General features: G+C 42.8%; 1 protein-coding gene across 3 annotated transcripts in view; it reads right to left on the reverse strand.

The window, feature by feature from the left end:
* Positions 1 to 20,644, reverse strand: part of ATP9B (ATPase phospholipid transporting 9B (putative)) — a 383,456-nt gene that overhangs the window by 319,714 nt on the left and 43,098 nt on the right. For all 3 annotated transcript variants that reach the window (XM_073678911.1, XM_073678910.1, XM_073678909.1), the window contains exons 5-6: positions 16,086 to 16,194; positions 2,781 to 2,839 (exon numbers count right to left, since the gene is read on the reverse strand). In XM_073678911.1, the coding sequence (XP_073535012.1) occupies positions 2,781 to 2,839; positions 16,086 to 16,194 (168 nt within the window). The remainder of the gene's footprint in view (positions 1 to 2,780; positions 2,840 to 16,085; positions 16,195 to 20,644) is intronic.

The following is a 20,644-nucleotide window of genomic DNA, read 5'->3' on the forward strand; positions in this document are numbered from 1 at the left end:
AGTCACGGTCAGTTAAATGCCTTTTCAAATTCCCCATACCCATCGCAACATAATTCCTTCCCTTCACTGCTCCCAGCAGATCCCGCGCTTGCACAATGACTATCAGCTTTCCGGGCATGCGCGCTCAATCTGGGTGTACGTCCCAGCTAACATTTTAGTGTGACAAACATGCAAAAGAAAAATAAATCAGGAAGGGGGCAAACACTTTTTCACACCACTGTACAAATATTAAGTGTATTTTTCAATTTCTTTTTGTAGACATAAGGGAAAAACAAAGAAAAAAAAATGAAACATTTGTTTTTCACATTTTATAAGAACACACAGAAACCACTAAATAAGTTATTCCATTAATTTCTCAAAATTAGTTATAAATAACCGGCTTAGTATTTTTATTGTTTTGACGGAGAGGAGTTAGAAACATCGATTAGGACTGGCTTTTTCCTTTAAGTACATTTTGTTTTATTTTTTTTCTGATTTATGTATTTAAGGTACATAAATATTTATTTATACCTTTTTTTTTTTATTTCACATATTATGCTCCCCATACGTGTACAGAAGACCTTTGCAGGGCATTTCAACATTTTAATAAATTTTTACTATTGCTGATGACCCATGTAAGTGGGGCTCAGTTGCTGTGCAAACTGAACAGTCCATTGTCCAAAGCTGAGCTGACTTGAGTCTTTGAAGACCATACAGCTGCAGCCCCCACCCGACAGTCATCAATCACATGATCTCTAGGACAGGAGAAGTGCTGTCTAAAATGTCACTGAAGAGTAATATGCAGATCACCTCAAAGTTTTGAGACACTGAGCAGTCCACAAGCAGTTATGAAGTTTTCTCAAAATAACAGTGTATCCTTAGTATACGATTAGTCAAATATTACTATACAGTAGGAGTCAGATCTGTTGGATATAAATTTGCAGCAGATATTTTTGCTGCAAATTCTGGAGTGTTGGCAGGAAAAATGCAGTGTAAATCCACACATTTCTGCTGCATTTTTGCATGCATTTTAGATGAGTTTTTGAAGCGTCTTTTTCATTTGAATGGCTGAAAAACGTTGCAAAAAAGCTTAAAGAACTGACATGCTGCAGATTTGAAACGGCTTCAAATCTACAAGGAAAAATAAGCAACGTGTGCATCAGATTTCAGAAATCTCATTCACTTAGCTGGTTCTTTAAAACGCTGCATATTTTTCAAAGCAAAAATGTGCAAGAAAAACGTGGCAAAAACGCAACGTGTGAACAAGTCCTAACATATCTTTTGCTGAGGTAGGGTTGGGACAGAATTGCACAATAGCGGAATACTGCAAGAGAAATGAGCGAGGGTGAGAGTGATGGTAGTGCTCACCTGGGGCGGTTGTGTATGGACACAACACCTATAAGCGCCTTCGAATCCACGGCTTCAGATCTGTGGCTGGAGGAAAAATTCTCCCAGATAGCAATTTACTTTAGTGGAGGGATCATGGTACCTGGGCTGCGCATACGCAAATGAAGAATCCTTGATGGTATAAAATGAAGGTTTAGATTACACCAACGTGTTTCGGCGCTGTACTGACGCCATTTTCAAAGTAGAAAAAAAACAAATGTGAATAATTTTTTGAACTCACCACTGAGGACAAAAAGGTGTCCTCCACTTCTCTCCAATCACCAGTCTCAAGCTCCAATATGACCCTTCCCCCACTTATCCAGGGCATTTGGAAAGGGTTTAAGGGAAGATGTAGATAATAAACTACATATATACATCAAAGGTCTTATCCAGGTCTGTAAACATGAACAACAACTCTAGCTTAGTGCAACCTAAGTGTGTTTGATGGGAGCCAAACTGTGTGGTAAAGGCGTGGCCGGGTTGAAGAGATTGAAAAAAGGTAGAATTAGGCAGGTCATAGTGAGATGTCAGAAAGTTAGAGGATGGGAAAGTGGATGACCAAAATACCACAAGCCATCTCTTGCCCAGAATGTTCGTGCAGAGTGATCTAGCAGGTGGGGCACGTTCTAGCATGTGCTACAGAGAAGTATGAAGGGAATAAAAGTCATATCGGAGGAAAGAACGGTTCTAACCAGCACCCATGCCTAAGCCACTGCTTTAAGAGGCCAAACAACTATAGAATGGTAAAAACCAATAAGACCACCAGGTCTTCAATTGGCTTTTCATAGGCACTAAACATCACATCAGTCAATCAATAAATTAAATAAATAAATGGAGACATGAGGAATCTGGATTCCTTTACCTGCCGAATAAGTAAGAGGGACCTCAGATGTGGTGACAGTGTACAATTGAGGTCAAATGTATTGGATTAGCTACATTTATAAGATGATACAGTATATCATTCTATTTTTGCACCTGCACATTGCCACATAAAGCAGCCCTAATAATGTGCACAAGCAGAAAGTCATCATTCTTCAAAGATTTCAACTAATTTGAAAACTCATACCATGTAATAGAAACGTTACATAAGTCGGCTATGTATTATTAACTTTCTTCTTACTAGTAATTAGGATGCTGGATTGCTCTGAAAAATAACCAGGTGCTATAAAGTGAAGCTTTACATTGTGGCATGAAAATTGGACACTTCACACAGATTGTTTGCTTGCGCTGTAAACATATGGATCATTCTTTAAGATAACTCAGAAATTTCACTGTTAATTCCAGTCAAATGTTAAGTTTAGCTCATTTGCTAGTCTGTGTGTATGTATGTGTATATACATACAGGGGTTATGTACAACTGTTTACAGGAGGTAATAAAATAAATTATGTGTTTAAGCAATAGCCAATTGTGTTACCTTTTCTACAATGATTAGGTCTCCAACTTGAATATCTGAACTTTTCACTTGAACTTTACCTACAATGAAAATATTATTAGTCTTTTAGGTGTTTTATCCAGACAGATTAGAAGAAATGAAAAAATAATAATAAAAACATGGAGACATAAATGAACATAATGGGCATACATATAATTTAGGCGATTGTCACTAACTTACCCATTGGTGTATATTAATCATTGTTTGGGGCCCTGAAACCTGTATCATATCGTATCTGGACAAAAAGGTACACGTTTCCAGGAGTGATAACAACAGAAGGACTGTAAGAAGCTGCGTCTGGCATTCCTATGGGTCAGTGTCACCAGTCTTGTCAGGGGTCACTGAGGCCAACAATGTCATGGGTCAGTGCAATGATAATTGGTTACTGTCACTGGTATTGTCATGGTTCACTGCAACCGGTATTGTCATGGTTCTTGGTCACCCGCATGGCCATGGGTCACTGTGGCCACTAATGTTATGAGTCATTGTCATGTGTCACCATGGTCATATGCTTATGGGTCATGGCTACGCTCACGGGTCTCTGGGGCTGGCATTGTGATGGATCATTGTGGTTAGCAATGTGACAAGGAACTGTGGTAGACATTATGACATATCATTGAGGCTGATACCAACAAATTGCAAAAGAGCATTGGAATTCTCCAAATTCAGGCTTCTGTATTCAACGTTCCATACAATATGGCTGTTTTTTATGGAATTTTAGATATAAAAGCCTGATTTGGGAGAATGCATATGATGTTTTGCAATTTTTTGGATTCTGAAGACTGGTAGACACTAACTAGTAAGAACAATCTGCTGCACTATCAGGGAAACCGAAGATTAATTTGTGCTACTTGCAACTGGTATTGGAGTTTTATGGTCGACACCTGAATAATACCCATAAACGAAGTACAGTAATACTGCCTTTGCCCACCATGCTGGTGCAATGTCGCCGTGATGGTAGTTTGCGCATGCGGTGACGCACCTTTTAGACTAGGGACCCACTAAGAGATTTGCTGTGACGTGGCAGTGGGCTTCAAACAGTCTGATCAGAATGTTAAAGGGGTATTTCCATCCCAATATGTAGTAGGTGTAATAATAATAATATTAGCAAATACCTCCAATTAGAAATGTAGTATAGTATTTTTGATTCGCTATGTCTCGTTACTCATGGACAGGCATCGGAGGACCTTAGGTATCCATGGTTACGTCCACTGATAAAGTGACAGTTAGCTAGCTGTTAGTGGTCGTAACCATGGTTACCTAAGGTCCTGCAATACATGCACATGGAGAGATAACGAATCAAAAATACTATACTACATTTCTAATTGGAGGTATTTGCTAATATTATTATTATCACACCTACTACATATTGGGATAGGATCTTGGAGATGGGAATAACCCTTTAAACTAAGAATCTCATATGTTCAGTTTTGTACATTTTTGCCGAGAGGCATTAGATTAACTTATGATTTTTAGATATGGAGTCCATGTCTTTTTTTTCTACAGTTCTGACTTCTTCTAAAGTTCTCCATTTAATTATTGGCATGGCTTATGGGTTGGTCGGTAGTATGAATTCTGGATTTCTGAAACTCCATACATTACATTACTTGTAGGCTTTGTCCTGGTAATATCCCAAATTATCCATTACTTCATTAAATGTATTTTTTATCTTGACAAAGAACAGAATAATCTTAAAGTTACTAAATTGACTGATGTTTCATAGACTTCTAATGGTTAGAACAAGTTACGCAGCACACAACGTCTAAAGTGTAATTTGCAAATTGAAATATAAGTGTAGATCTGAAGGCTCCTGGCAGCAAAACTAATCAGAACACAAAAGATATCAAGATAACTAGAGAACAGAGTTTATATGTTGTTTCATTTTGTATGTCTATAAAGTCATCTACTTTTGGAAGCACTAGTGCTGCTGGTCCATGGAAATGTAAGGCGTCCATTATGCACTTTAGAACAACAGCCATTTCCCCCAATACAGTTTTATGTACACCTAAGACACTTGCTCATGTTACTTAATGAAGCATTTGGATTGTACCCACCCTCTGTCTAAGATGAGCTGACACTTCAGAAACCAGTATAGAGTAAGAAATGCATCAGTGGCTTGCGAAAGTATTCACCCAGCTTGTTTTTTTACCTATTCTGGTATATTACAACCTGAGTTTAAATATTTTTGTAATCAGATTTGTTTGTGATGTATCAGTACTAAATAGTCCAAGTTGATGAAGTGAGAAAAATATAGGCATGAATGAAATTTATGGGATTAAACAACTAAAATCAGGCATGTGCATATGTATTCACTCGTTTTGCTATGAAGACCCTAAAAATTTCTGGTGCAAGCAATTACCTTTATAAGTCACATGTTTAGTGAAGGGAAGTCCACCTGTGTGCAATCTAAGTGTCACATGGTCTGTCAGTATATACACATCTTCTCTGAAAGGCTGCAGAGGCTACAACACAATAAAGAAAGAGGCACCACTAACCAAACAACACCATGTAGACCAAGGCGATCTCCAAACAAGTCAGGGACAAAGTTGATGAGAAGTACAAGTCAGGGTTGGGTTATAAAAAAATATCCCAATCTCTGGTGACCCCCAGCCTACCATCAAATCCATTATCATCAAATCGAAAGAACATGGTACCACAACAAATCTGCCAAGAGAGGGCTGCCCAACAAAACCCTCAGCCCGGGCAAAGAGGGCATTAATCAGAAATGCAGCACAAAGATCAAAAGTAAGCCGGGAGGAGCTGCAAAGTTCCCAAGCAGAAAATGGAGTATCTGTCCATATGACCACAATAAGCCATACACTCCATAGAGGTGGCTTTTATGGAAGAGTGGGCAGAAAAAAGCCTTTGATTAAACATAAAAATTGTAAGGCTCGTTCAGAGTTTGCCAAAAGACATGTGGCAGACTCCCCAAACGTATGGAGGAAGCTACTGTGGTCACATGAGATAAAATTTAACTTTAGGCACCAAAGTAAATGCTATGTCTGGCGCCAAACCAACACAGCTCATCACCCCAAGTATACCATACCCATAGTGAAACATGGTGGTGGCAGCATCATACTGTGGGGTGTTGTCATGGGTGTGTCAGGTGTAAAGACAGTCACTCTCGATCTAGCTGTAGAAGGTGTCTGGGCTTAGCATTGCAGACACCTTCTTAATCCTTCTTCCTTTAAGACCCAGCAGAGACCTCCCTCCTGCTGCTGATTGACACACCCTTGCATGGGAGTTAAAAACCCTCAGTGTTCTTCAGGCAAATCGCCGGTGATACTTCTATGTACAGTACAGACCAAAAGTTTGGACACACCTTCTCATTTAAATTTTTTTCTGTATTTTCATGACTATGAAAATTGTACATTCACACTGAAGGCATCAAAACTATGAATTAACACATGTGGAATTATATACTTAACAAAAAAGTGTGAAACAACTGAAAATATGTCTTATATTCTAGGTTCTTCAAAGTAGCCACCTTTTGCTTTGATGACTGCTTTGCACACTCTTGGCATTCTCTTGATGAGCTTCAAGAGGTAGTCACCCGGAAATAGTCTTCCAACAATCTTGAAGGAGTTCCCAGAGATGCTTAGCACTTGTTGGCCCTTTTGCCTTCACTCTGCAATCCAGCTCACCCCAAACCATCTCGATTGGGTTCAGGTCTGGTGACTGTGGAGGCCAGGTCATCTGGCGTAGCACCCCATCACTCTCCTTCTTGGTCAAATAGCCCTTACACAGCCTGGAGGTGTTTTTGGGGTCATTGTCCTGTTGAAAAATAAATGATGGTCCAACTAAACGCAAACTGGATGGAATAGCATGCCGCTGCAAGATGCTGTGGTAGCCATGCTGGTTCAGTATGCCTTCAATTTTGAATAAATCCCCAACAGTGTCACCAGCAAAGCACCCCCACACCATCACACCTCCTCCTCCATGCTTCACGGTGGGAACCAGGCATGTAGAGTCCATCCGTTCACCTTTTCTGCATCGCACAAAGACACGGTGGTTGGAACCAAAGATCTCAAATTTGGACTCATCAGACCAAAGCACAGATTTCCACTGGTCTAATGTCCATTCCTTGTGTTATTTAGCCCAAACAAGTCTCTTCTGCTTGTTGCCTGTCCTTAGCAGTGGTTTCCTAGCAGCTATTTTACCATGAAGGCCTGCTGCACAAAGTCTCCTCTTAACAGTTGTTGAAGAGATGTGTCTGCTGCTACAACTCTGTGTGGCATTGACCTGGTCTCTAATCTGAGCTGCTGTTAACCTGCGATTTCTGAGGCTGGTGACTCGGATAAACTTATCCTCAGAAGCAGAGGTGACTCTTGGTCTTCCTTTCCTGGGGAGGTACTCATGTGAGCCAGTTTCTTTGTAGCGCTTGATGGTTTTTGCAACTGCACTTGGGGACACTTTCAAAGTTTTCCCAATTTTTCGGACTGACTGACCTTCATTTCTTAAAGTAATGATGGCCACTCATTTTTCTTTACTTAGCTGCTTTTTTTTGCCATAATAGAAATTCTAACAGTCTATTCAGTAGGACTATCAGCTGTGTATCCACCAGACTTCTGCACAACACAACTGATGGTCCCAACCCCATTTGTAAAGCAAGAAATTCCACTTATTAAACCTAACAGGGCACACCTGTGAAGTGAAAACCATTTCCGGTGACTACCTTTTGAAGCTCATCAAGAGAATGCCAAGAGTGTGCAAAGCAGTCATGAAAGCAAAAGGTGGCTACTTTGAAGAACCTAGAATATAAGACATATTTTCAGTTATTTCCCACTTTTTTGTTAAGTATATAATTCCACATGTGTTAATTCATAGTTTTGATGCCTTTAGTGTGAATGTACAATTTTCATAGTCATGAAAATATAGAAAAATCTTTAAATGAGGTGTGTCCAAACTTTTGGTCTGCACTGTACCTTTGTGCATGCTTGGAGCACAAGCTGTTGGCTGGCTTCTTCTCTGGTGCCCTTGGAAGACAGTTGGCATTACTCATCTGGTGTCTGCTCAAGATAAATTAATCCCTTTTGTTTGTCTACCTTGTTGTCTTTAGTTTGTAGTGGGGCCTGACCAGTGTTCAACCCTCCCGCTCCCTATCTAGGTCCAAGCTCTAGAGACATTCAGGGTTTATAGTCCTGCTCGGCGATAGGTGTGGAACCTATATAGGGATGGTAGTGTAGACACAGTGTTATTAGATCTGCCTAGGGATCTCCGCTCCCCCTTTTCCTAGTGTTTGGGCTTTCTCCCCCTCTTCCCTTCATGTTGCACTTGGTCTTTCCCACACCTCGTGTGACATTATCATCGGCCGTACATTAATAAGGGGAAAAAAAAAAAACAGACACACGGTTTTATTTGTGTGTGTTTTTTTTCGGGTGTGTTTTTTTTTCCTTTTCCCTTGATTCATGGATCCCTTTGCAGAGCTGACAGAGCAGCTTCGACCTTACTCCTCTGGAGGTGAGAAGCAGCGAGTGGGGATTGTGATCTCACTGCCGCATGGCGATCCTCAATCCTGGGCTCTTTTCCGCAGGGTCCGTTTTTCCTCCAGTCAGTGGAGGGTTTTTCGGGGCTCTAGCCCTCAACTATGATAACCATGATCGAATCTTCTTGGTTCCTGAGTCCAGGCTGCGTCGCCTTCAGCAGGAGAATCGGTCAGTAGAGAGGTATAGCTCCGAATTTCGCAGATGGGCAACTGATATAAAATGGAATGACCTGGCTCTTAGAAGCAAATTTTGTCAGGGACTTACTGAAAGGTTGAAAGATGCTTTGGCAGTATATGAAACCCTAGAGTCCTTGGAGGCTGCCATGTCGTTGGCTATATGTGTTGATAGACACCTTCGGGATAGGTGGGCGAGACGACCTTATCCAGAGCCCTCTTTTCGGGGTAATGCCCCTTTGCTGGGGGAGTGGTCTGGGGGTGAACCAGTACTGGCGGAGGTGGAGGAACCCATGCAGTAAGGGGGTGCCTCTGCATTGCGTGTTTCCCCTTTGATCCACAAAAAAAGGGCCGTTTTTTTTGTGGAAAAAAAAGGGAAATTTTATTGGGTCCTGTCCCTCGATTCCTAAGCAAAAGCAGACTCAATTAACCCTTGGTAGTCTGGAGTTGGATAATCAAGGGGTGCATTTATCGTCAATCTGCAGGTCTCTGTTTGTCCTGACAGCAGAGGTGGTGCTAGAGAGCAAAACCGAGAAAATTTCTGTATTTGTTGACAGTGGAGCTGGAGTCAGCATGGTTGATGCGGAGTTTGTGAGAACTCATGGTCTTGCTTGCTGTACTTGCTAAGCCCATTCCTATGTTCGCCACAGACTCAGCGCCACTTGTACAGAAAGCTCTGACTCAGATTGTACATAATATAAGACTGAGAGTGGGGTCGGTTCATTGTGAGATTCCTTGCTTTGTCCTGGATGGTCTTACAACTCCAATGGTACTGGGTCTACCATGGTTGGTGAAACATAATCCGTTGGTGGATCAGCAATCCAGAGAGACCATTGAATGGAGAGATTACTGACATGAGAACTGTTTAAATATTTCCCTTTATACAGTCTGTACAGAGACCTTACGTGCGTTTTTGTCTGATTTTGAAGATGCTTTTTCTGACAAGGGGTGTCAGGATTTGACTCCTCATCGTGCATATGGCTGTCCTATTAACTATTAACCTGACCCCCGGAGCTAAACTAAAATACCAAAGTCCAGACTGTATAATCTTTCTGGCCCTGAGAGACAAGCCATGAAGGATATCATTGCAGAAAGTCTGTAGAAGGGACATATCAGACCCTCATCTTCGCCTGTGGCAGCAGGGTTCTTCTTTGTGAAGAAAAAAGATGGCAATCTACGTCCCTGTTTAGATTTCCGGGAATTGAATGAAATTACCATCCAAGATCCATACCCTCTTCCTCTGATTCCAGATTTGTTGTGGGGGCTAAGGTGTTCTCCAAGTTGGATCTAAGGGGAGCCTACAATTTGGTTAGAATCAGAGAGGGGGATGAATGGAAAACAGCGTTCAATACCCCGTGTAAGGTGGCTAATGGTCGTGTAGTCGATGGGAGGTATGTGTCACAGAGATGGCTGGTCTCTGTGATGTAACCTGGAGTGTTTCTCTAGTGCATGTAGCACTAAGAGGATCGTTTGGTGCACCTGGGAGCTGGGTTACAGGTAGTATAGAGAGATGGGCGGGTCTAGCTACCCACATATCTCACCTATAGGTGTGGTTAACAGCCTGTATAATGGAGGCTGTTGTTTGGTACATGATCTGTGTTTGCAAGGAGAAGGCCTCCTATGTGTTGTCTCCAGACTGAGCTGTGTGCTGGATGCTTACAAGCCTGTGTGACCACAGGTCCGGTTTACCAGGGACTTTACTTAAAGGACTGTTTTCTTTTGCTTTTGCCTGGACTAAATGCTGTTTGTTCGCATTTTGCTTTTGAAGGTTTATGAAGCCAATAAACGGCTATGGACATTTAAAAGAGCATGCCTCCTGTTTGCCTCTCATCGCAGCTGAGTGAATACAATCCCTATACCCGGAAGGGCATTTCAAGAGTCTGGGTATGCCTTTCGGTTTGACCAATGCTCCTGCAGTGTTCCAGCATTTCATTAATGATATTTTCCATCATTTGGTGGGCAGGTTTGTGGTGGTGTATGATTTTGAGACACATCGGGGGCATGTTAAACAAGTGCTTCAGATACTAAGGGATAACAAGCTATATGACAAACTAGAGAAATGTGTTTTCCTCATCCAAGAGGTGCAGTTTGGGTACCTGTTGTCATCTTCAGGTTTTCAGATGGATCCGGAGAAGATCCGTGCTGTCCTTGATTGGAGCCGTCCTGAGAACCTGAAGGCTCTACAGCATTTTCTGGGCTTTACTAATTTTTACCGGAAAAGTATCCAAAATTATTTGGTAATTGTGAAACCCCTCACTGACATGACAAGGAAGTGTCAAGCAACACAATAATAGAGCTCCAAATGCTCCAAATGAAACACTACAGCACTTTGCACTTTGATTAAATTTTCTGCAATTATATTTGGAATATGGACATTTAGGCACAAGCACTTTGCAAAAAAAAAATTTCTTTTCCTATTTATTCATATCTATTGGCACTTTAAATCATTTAGGGACGACTAGAAAATACTTTATACCAGAAAATTATTTGATTATATGCCTTGTTATTTGATTGCTACATTTGGATACCTTTGCTTAATTTTATGTATATTTTATTTTTATCTCTAATAAAACTGTAATTTTAATCATCTATTTATGCCTCATTTTAATGGAGACGCCATTGGAAGCTCTATTATTGTGTTGTTTGACTATTGTTGTAGAGGCTATACTGTTTGATGACACTGTGTATTAATGACAAGGAAGGGGTCTGATCTTTCTAAAGCAGTGGTCCCCAACCTTTTTTGCACCAGGGACCGGCTTGAAGCAAGATCATTTTTCCATGGCCCAGCAAGGAGGGGGTGGGGTGGGCGGGGCTTTGGTCATATGGGGGCGGGGTAATGGAGGGATTTGGAGTTTAGTGCATACTTATCATATAGTGTAGACCAGGTCCCCGCCAGGAGCTATGCCAGGAGCCCCACATAATGTGCTGTGCCAGGAGCCGCATCACTGAGGCCCCATCACGCCCTGCAGCAGGACAGGGCAGCTGTCCTGACAGCTGCTGTTCAGCTGCATTTACTTCATCCCAGGGGCGGACACAGACTGTAGTGGGCCCCTGTGCAAGAAATTTTTGGGGGCCCCCCCCGCCCTTCATAAGGCAACAAAGTTATGTAAACATAACCCCCCCATGTGCATCTCTCACACCCCATGTGCAGCTCACCCCCGTGCATCTCTCATCCCCCTCCGTGCATCTCTCATCCACCCCCCATGCATCTCTCATCCCCTCCATGCATCTCTCATCCCCCCCGTGCATCTCTCATCCACCCCCCGTGCATCTCTCATCCACCCCCCGTGCATCTCTCATCCACCCCCCGTGCATCTCTCATCCACCCCGTGCATCTCTCACCCACCCCGTGCATCTCTCACCCCCCCGTGCATCTCTCACCCCCCCGTGCATCTCTCCCCTCCCTCCCATCCCCCCATGTGCATCTCTCATCTCTCCCCTCCCCCCATGTGCATCTCTCATCTCTCCCCTCCACCCATGTGCATCTCTCATCTCTCCCCTCCCCCCATGTGGATCTCTCATCTCTCCCCTCCCCCATGTGCATCTCTCATCTCTCCCCTCCCCCATGTGCATCTCTCATCTCTCCCCTCCCCCCCATGTGGATCTCTCATCTCTCCCCTCCCCCATGTGCATCTCTCATCTCTCCCCTCCCCCCCATGTGGATCTCTCATCTCTCCCCTCCCCCATGTGCATCTCTCATCTCTCCCCTCCCCCCATGTGCATCTCCCATTCCCCCCACTCCTAGTTAATTGTATTAAAAAAAAAATAAAACTTGTTATACTTACCCCCATGCGATCCCTGCAGAATCCTGGCGCTCGTCCAAATCGCTGACACCAGGTTCTCCTGACTTCCGGCCATGTGACGGCGCCGTCACATGACCGGAAGTCAGGGGAATCATGAAGGTGCTGCCGCAGCAGCGCAGCGCTAAGATGTCCCGGACCCGGCGCTTAGCATGCGGCCGGGGGCCCCATGAGGAGAGAGACGCACAAGAGGGGGGCTCCGAGGGGGCTCCTACCGGCCGGGCCCCATACTGGAGTCAGGGCAGTCATGCCCTGATGGCGGCCCTGCTGGAGGCTGGAGGGGCCCCCTCTCCCCGCGGACCGGCTGAAAAACCCCAACGGCCCGGTCCTGGTCCGCGGACCGGCGGTTGGGGACCTCTGTTCTAAAGGGTCGGATGCTGCCCTGCAGGCTTTTTCCTCCCTAAAGAGTTGCTTTGCCACTGCACCTATACTCCGTCAACCTGATGTTTCCCAATCCTTTATTGTGGAAGTTGATGTGTCGGAGCTGTGGGTTGGGATTGTGTGGTCTCAGGGTCAGTCCCTTGGTAAATGGTTAAATGGTGTCCATACACTTTATTTTCTAAGAAATGATCGTCGCTGAGAGAAATTATGACGTGGGTAATAGAGAGCTTCTGACTATTAAATTGGCGTTCGAACAATGGCGACATTGGTTGGAGGGGGCTGTCCATCCTATTACTGTTAGCACAGACCACAAAAACCTGTCATATCTTCAATCGGCTAAACGTCTCAACCCTAGGCAAGCTAGATGGTCCCTGTTTTTTACTAGATTCAATTTTGCTGTCACATTCCGTTCAGGGGTCAAAAACCTAAAGGTTGATGCTTTGCCCCGCAGCTTCCCTGGTAGTGGTGACCATGAGAACCCTGCCCCGATTTTGCAGAAGGGAGTAGTCATTTCGGCATTATACCTTGAACTGGAGGGTGAGGTGTTGGAGACTCAGGGGGATGCCCCTGCCTCCTGCCCTTCAGGAAGGTTATTTGTATCATCTAATCTGCGCCGCAAAGTAATTAGGGAACATCACAACTCTGTGCTTGCTAGTCATCCAGGTGGTAAGGCAACTGCGGACCTCCTTTCTCGTCATTTTTGGTGTACGGGTTTGCATCAGGATGTGGTTGAACACGTCTGCTTGTAGTATTTTTGCACGTTCTAAAGTATCGCATACCCGTCCGTCTGGTACTCTTCTTCCACAACCTATTCCTAGCAGGCCGTGGACACACTTGTTCATGGATTTTATTACTGACCTACCGGTATCAGCAGCAAAACTGTAGTTTTGGTGGTTGTAGATAAGTTCAGTAAAATGGTTCACTTAGCCGCATTACCGGCAGTTCCGAATGGCAAGACTCTTGCTCAGGTGTTTATAAATGAGATTGTGAAGCTTCATGGGGTTCCCTCCGAAGTAGTGTCAGATCGGGGGACCCAGTTTGTTTCCAAGTTCTGGAGAGTGTTCTGTTCTCAACTGGGGGTGCAGCTGTCCTTTTCCTTTGCCTTCCATCCTCAGTCGAATGGGCAGACTGAGCGAATTAATAAGAATTTGGACTTACCTCAGGTGTTTTCTCTCCGAAAACCAGGAGGATTGGGCATCTTACTTACTGATGGCAGAATTTGCTATTAATAATCATCGCCAAGAAACTACTGGCAGGTCACCGTTCTTTGGTGCATACGGTTTCCATCCACAGTTTGGTACTTTTAGTGCGGAAGGGGCTTCGGGAGTTCCGGAGGAGGAATGTTTTGCTTTGTCGCTCTCCTCTGTGTGGCGGGGGGGTTCTGAGTAATTTGAAGATCATGGGAGACAGGTCCAAACGTAAGGATGACAGGAAACACTCGCCAGGTCCGGCCCTGAGTGTGAATGACTTTGTGTGGTTGTCTACCAGGAATATCAAGTTGAGGTTCCTTCCTGGAAGCTGGGACCTAGATTTATTAGTCCCTATAAAATAATCACCATCGTTAACACAGCAGTGTTTCGTCTTTAGCTACCTCAGGCCCTTAAGATCCACAATGTCTTTCACAGGTCTCTGCTCAATGAAATATGTAGAACCTCTTGAGTCCTCTCCTCTACCGCCGCCCCCAATCATGGTTGATAGTAATTTGGAGTTTTAGATTTCGAGGATTGTAGATTCTCGTCTCCAGCGTCGATCCCTACAGTACTTGGTGCACTGGAAGGGTTATGGTCCAGAGGAAAGGATGTGGGTTTCAGCATCAGAGATGAATGCCCCCAGGTTGGTTCGTGCATTCCACACCTCTTATCCTGAGAAACCAGGTCCTGGGTGTCCCGAGGCCACTCGTAAAAGGAGGGGTACTGTCAAGGGTGTGTCAGGTGAAACAGACAGTCGCTCTGGATCTAGCTGTAGAAGGTCACTAGGCTTGGCATTGCAGACACCTTCTTAATCATTCTTCCTTTAAGACCGAGTGGCGACCTCCCTCATGCTGCTGATTGACACACCCTTGTGTGGGAGTTAGTAACCCTCAGTTTACCCCAGGAAATCGCCGGTGATACTTCTATGTACTTTTGTGTATGCTTGGAGCACTAGCTGTTGGCTGGCTTCTTCTCTGGTGCCCTTGGAGGACAGTTGGCATTACTCCTCTGGTGTCTGCTCAAGTTAATCCCTTTTGTTTGTCTACCTTGTTGTCTTTAGTTTGTAGTGTGGCCTGACCAGTTCTCACTCCTCCCTATCTAGGGTAAAGCTCTAGGGACATACAGGGTTTAGGGTCCTGCTCGACGATAGGTGTGGAACCTATATAGGGATGGTAAGGTAGGTAGGGTGTTATTAGATCAGGCTAGGGGTCTCCAGTGCCCCTTTCCCTAGTGTTTGGGCTTCCTCCCCCTCTTCCGTTTGTATTGCACTTAGACTTTCCCACACCTAGCGTGACAGATGTTTTTCAGCAGCAGGGACAAGGAAAATGGTCTGGGTCGAGGGGAAGATGGATGGTTCGAAATGCAGGGATATTCTTGAGCAAAACCTGTTTAAGTCTGTCAGTGATTTGAGACTGGGATGGAGGTTCACCTCCAACAAGACAGTGACTCAAAGCATACTGCTAAAGCAACACTTGAGTGGTTTAAGGGGAAACGTGAAAAATGTTTTGGAGTGACCTAATCAAAGCCCAGACCTTAATCCAACTGAGAATTTGTGGTCAGACTTGAAGATTGCTGTTCACCAGAGGAAACCATCTAAATTGAAGGAGCTAGAGTAGTTTTGCCTTGAGAAATGGGCAAAAATCCCAGTGGCAAGATGTGGAAAGCTCATACAGACTTATCCAAAGTGACTTGCAGATGTAATTGTCCCCAAAAGGAGGCTTTATGAAGTGCTGACTTTAGGGGGTGAATACCGTAGTCATGCACACTGAAGTTTTCAGTTATTTTGTCCTATTTGTTGTTTGCTTCACACTAAGAAAACCAAATATTATTATATATTTATATAGCGCCATTGATTCCATGGTGTTACAATATTCACACACTTGTGGGCAGTTTTTTACATGAACTGATGCAAATCCTCAAAAAAAAAAACAGTGAAATTACAGGTTGTGAGGTAGCAAAACACGAAAAAAGCCAATGGGGGTGAATACTATTGCAAGCCACTGTATATCTACCCTGTGTCGTATTTAGTACGTGTATATATGTCTTATTGCTACAGAAATCTATGTCTATCCAGAAAACAGCCTGGTGTACTCATCAGTCAGCTCCATTTAGCTAATGCATCTATTCTATGTACAGTAAATTAAATGCCTGCATAAGACAGCGCCTATAAAATCTAATTGTTTTAGACTGTAAAAAGTTTACAGCAGATATGTAACGATGGCATAAGCAGAAAATGAAGTGATATGTAGTTACTAACCTCTAATAGTAAGCTTGCTATATAATTGGGAATTCATTTCTTGGTCTCTTTTGAACCTTCGATATTCATCAGCTGCTTCTCTTACCATTGTAACAGCCAGAACAAACCCCTACAAATAAACACAGTGCTACTTCTTAACATGTAAGTAAAAATACATACATACCTATACAATGCTATATTATCCTCCTAATAACTCATTAACCATTTTTTCTCTCTGGCCATTTTTTTCAGGTTTTTTTTCTGTCCACCCCATCCACCCCACTTTTCAGTAGCCATAGCTCTTTTCTTTTTTTCACTGACATGGCAGTATGATGCTTTGCTTTGTGAGGGACAACTTGTATTATTCTTTTTTGTAGTATATATCAATTAATTACAATGTCATTAATGTAATTTTTGAGAAGAAAATATACAAAATAGCAATTTTTGGTTTAGTTTTACATATTTTTTGCTCACATTTCACTCTAAATTACCTGTCAAATTAACTCTCCAGGTTATTATGGTAGAGTGGATACCTAATATGTGTCGAGTTTTTCGTTTTTTTTTTTGTTATATGTACAGTACTGGTCAAAAGTTCGGACATGTGCACACTGCAGATACAGACTGACGGCAGCAAAACCATAAAGTAACACATATGGAATCAAGGAGCAAACAAACACATGAAACAAATCAAAATACGTGTTGAACCTCAGAATTCTCAAAGTACACCCCCTTTTATTCTGATGTCCAAACTTTTGACCAGCACTGTATGAAGAAGAAGTATTTTATATGGAAAAAAAATCAGACTGCATGTGTCACAGGTGTGTTAGGTGTGACAGACAGTCATCCTGGATCCAGCTATAGAAGGTCATTGCGCTTGGCTCTGCAGGCACCTTCTTGATCTTCTCTTCTCTATAGTGTAGTGATTTCCTTCTCCCTCTAGGACCTAGCAGTGACCTCCACCTTCTGCTGCTAATTTACACACCTTTGCTGGATGTTTAAATACCTTCAGTCTCTCCAGAGAGTCGCCGGTGATAGCTCTATTTTCCTCTGTCCAGGCTTGAAGAACTAGTAGTCGGCTAGTGTATTCTTGGAGTTCCCTTGGAGGATAGTTGGCATGATCTCTCTGGTATCTTCTCAAGCTAAGTGTTTCCCTTGTCTGTTTACCTGTTTGTCTTTAGTCGCAGTGGGGGCTGACTAGTGCTCATCCCCTCCCTACCTAGGGACTATTGCTAGGGGCAGTCAGGGATTAGGTTTCCTGCTTGGCGATAGGTGCAGGAACCTATTTAGGGACGTTAGGGGAGTCAGGGTGATTGTCAGATCTGCCTAGGGGGTCTCCACTCCCCCTTTCCCTAGTGTTTGGGCTTCCTCCCCCTCTTTCCGTCGTTGTGCACTTAATGTTTCCCTCACCCGGCATGACAGCATGATGGATAACTATCTATCTGTATTTCTCAGCATTGAAGACACCATAAATTCTAACCAAATCACTAACTCCATTTGCTGAAGTGCAGCCCAAAACGTGCAAGGAACCTCCACCATACTTTACTGTTGCCTGTAGACACTCATTATTCCACCACACTTCAGACCTTCGGTGACATACTGCCTTCTGTTACAACAAAGTATTTCACATTTTGACTCATCAGTCCAGAGAACCTGCTGCCGTTATACTGTGCACCAGTTCCTACATAATGTGCATAGCTGAGTAGCTTGGCCTTGTTTCCATGGCTTTTTGGCCACAACTCTTCAATGAAGACTACTTCTGGCCAATAGATTGGTGTAGCTGGGTCCCACCGGTTGCTGTCAGTTCTAAGCTGATGGCACTGACTGCTGAATATATTTTGATTTCAATTAAGCATAATGCGTCTTTCATCTGATGTACTAAGTTTCCTTGAGCAACCAATGCTTCTACAGTCCTAAACGTTGCATATTTTTTGGTGCTTTTTCAAAAGAGCTTAAATACCACATCTTGAAAGATGAGTCTGCTTTGAAATCTTTGCCTGGGAGAGACCTTGCTGATGCATTATAACTATCTTATGTCTTGTCGTTTTGCTTAGTTTTATCATGGAGTATGACCTGTGATATGAAATAAGAACAGAGTGTCCTGGAAGTGAGGATATACCTCCCATTGAGTCCTGATTTCAACATCGAGACTGCCTGCGACTACATGAAAAACAGTAGGATATCAGCAAAACTACATCCACAAAACATCTGTGGTTAATTCACAATTAAAAAAAAAAATAGATGTGTTAATCATTTATTTTTATTATTAATGAGCAAAAGAGAAATGTATTAATTATTTGGTTTGACCAACTTATGAAAGCATCAATACTTCTAGCTACACTTGCACACACTTTTTGAAGTAACTCGGCAGGGAGGTTGTTCTTGGAGAATTTACCACAGAACTTCTGTGGATGTCGGCTTGCGTAAATACTTATGCCTCTTCATGAAATCCCATGTAAGACTCGATGATGTTGAGATCAGGGCTCTGTGGGGCTGTATCATCACCTCAGGACTCCTTGTTCTTTTTTACATTGAAGATAGCTCTTAATGACATTGGCTGTATGTTTGGGGTCGTTGTTTTGGTGCATAATAAATTTGGAGCCAATCAATTAGACTCCTCCCTGTCAGTATAGCATGATGGATAAGTATATACCTGTATATCTCACCATTGAGAACAATAAATGGTCAACAGACGAAGTCAGCCGAAGTACGTTTTGGTAAAAAAAACTATTTGCAATCTGACGTCATTAAAAATTGTGCACAGTGTGGCTTTTACAGTCTCTGTTTCCCTGCACTTTCAACTTTTATGTTGAGCTCCTCTCAAGTGATTTATGATCACAGACCACATAAGACAGATAAAAGAGTTACCGCTCGAATGAGCTCACTAATGGAAGGCAAATTGTGCAAATTTTCTTAGTGAAGCTCAATTACAAAAATGCATTTATGTAACAAAAAATGTTAAAGGTGAACAACCCCTTTAAATGGGATGTCCAGTTAAAAGTTATCACCTATCCAAATGATAGTTAAGCATGCGCCCATCATTTATAACACATCAACCCCCAGATAAGTGCAGTAAATAATAATTATCTACGTAGAATGACACCTGTAAAAGGTGGGATATATCCAGCAAGTGAACAGTCAGCTGAAAGCAAGAAAGGTGGGCAATCATAAGAATGTAATCAACTTTGGAATTTGTGGGATGTGCTAGAAAAAAAGTCTAATCAATAAAGGCCTCACCATGCAACCTGACTAAAACATGACTAAGGGGTTGTCCACTTTATCTTTACAAATATGTTGGGATCATGATTTTATAGCACTCACTATAGGTATTACAAGCTCAGCGCCAATCTCTTTAGTGGAAAGGCCACCCTCTTGTTAGTGCAGCCTTCTTCGCAAACTGAACAGCTTTTTAGATTTAAAGGGATATTCTAAAGATCTTAAATTGGTTTAATTAGACAGCATGAAAATAAGCAAGTTTGCAATTGACTTGCTTTTTCTATTTTCTGTCATTCTCCTGCAATGACAGCTTTTATTTTTTATTGCATACAGCTCGTTTCCATGAAGCTCGGCCTCCAGACCCTGACCAAGAGTCCGAGGAAATTAAATCCTAGTCAGTTCTCTCCAGCCCATTGATTTCCATACATCAGTTAGCTGCGCTGCTCCCTTTCATCTTCTGAAGAGATGCCGTTATAAATCACCAGATGAGCAGTTTTCAAAGCAGATCTGCTAATCTCAGCTCTCTGCCCTTTGTCTATGTGCTTTTTCAACTGCCTTGTTATCTATACAGTGATAGCAGTGTACATAGCAGTGTATACTTCACAACATACCGAGGGCTGATTGTGTTATACCAAAACTTGTGCTCAATTTTATAGTTTTACTAATACTACAGTTCTACTATTCACCAGAGCTGTCAGTCAAGTAACAGGAAGTAAGGACACTCTAAGGAGATTGCATTGCTCTGAGCTGCTCAATAGATAACTTGATAATATCCCTCTAAGAATGGCAGGATGGTAGAGGAGCATGTGATCAGACTACCAGTTCCTCCAATTGAAATCATTGCACATGGAGAGGTGGCTCACAAATGAAGGAAGGTGATGTTCTGGTCACAGGACACTCCCCAAGTGTTACTTTCAGGGCTGTGGAGTCTGAGTCATGGAGTTGAAGCCCATTTTGGTGTAGTCAGAGTCGGTATAAAATGGACAGACTCCGACTCCTAAAATATATAATAAATTGGGTACAGTAGTTCAATGCAGTTTGTGGGGAATATTTTTTCATAAGAATTTGGGAAAGTTATGAAATGTCCTATAAATGTCTGTCCTATTCCTGATCTAAGGGTCTAGACTTTTAGCTGAGATGAATCTGTGCTACAGTAAATTTATCACTGAAACATGATCCATGTATGAGGGAGTCAAGAGTCGGAGTCGTGGAGTCGGTGTCATGGAAATTGAGGAATTGGAGTTGGAGGTTTGGCTTACCGACTCCACAGCCCTGGTTACTTTACAAACAGGAGAGCGGTGCAGTCTATGAGCAATATTTATATATCCATAAGTGACACTAAATCACTCCCCAAACACGCTGCTAAA

This window comes from Phyllobates terribilis, unplaced genomic scaffold (assembly GCF_046119375.1).
Source record: "Phyllobates terribilis strain yellow unplaced genomic scaffold, ASM4611937v1 Scaffold_4__5_contigs__length_816908805, whole genome shotgun sequence".
In the NCBI taxonomy this organism is placed as follows: domain Eukaryota; kingdom Metazoa; phylum Chordata; class Amphibia; order Anura; family Dendrobatidae; genus Phyllobates; species Phyllobates terribilis.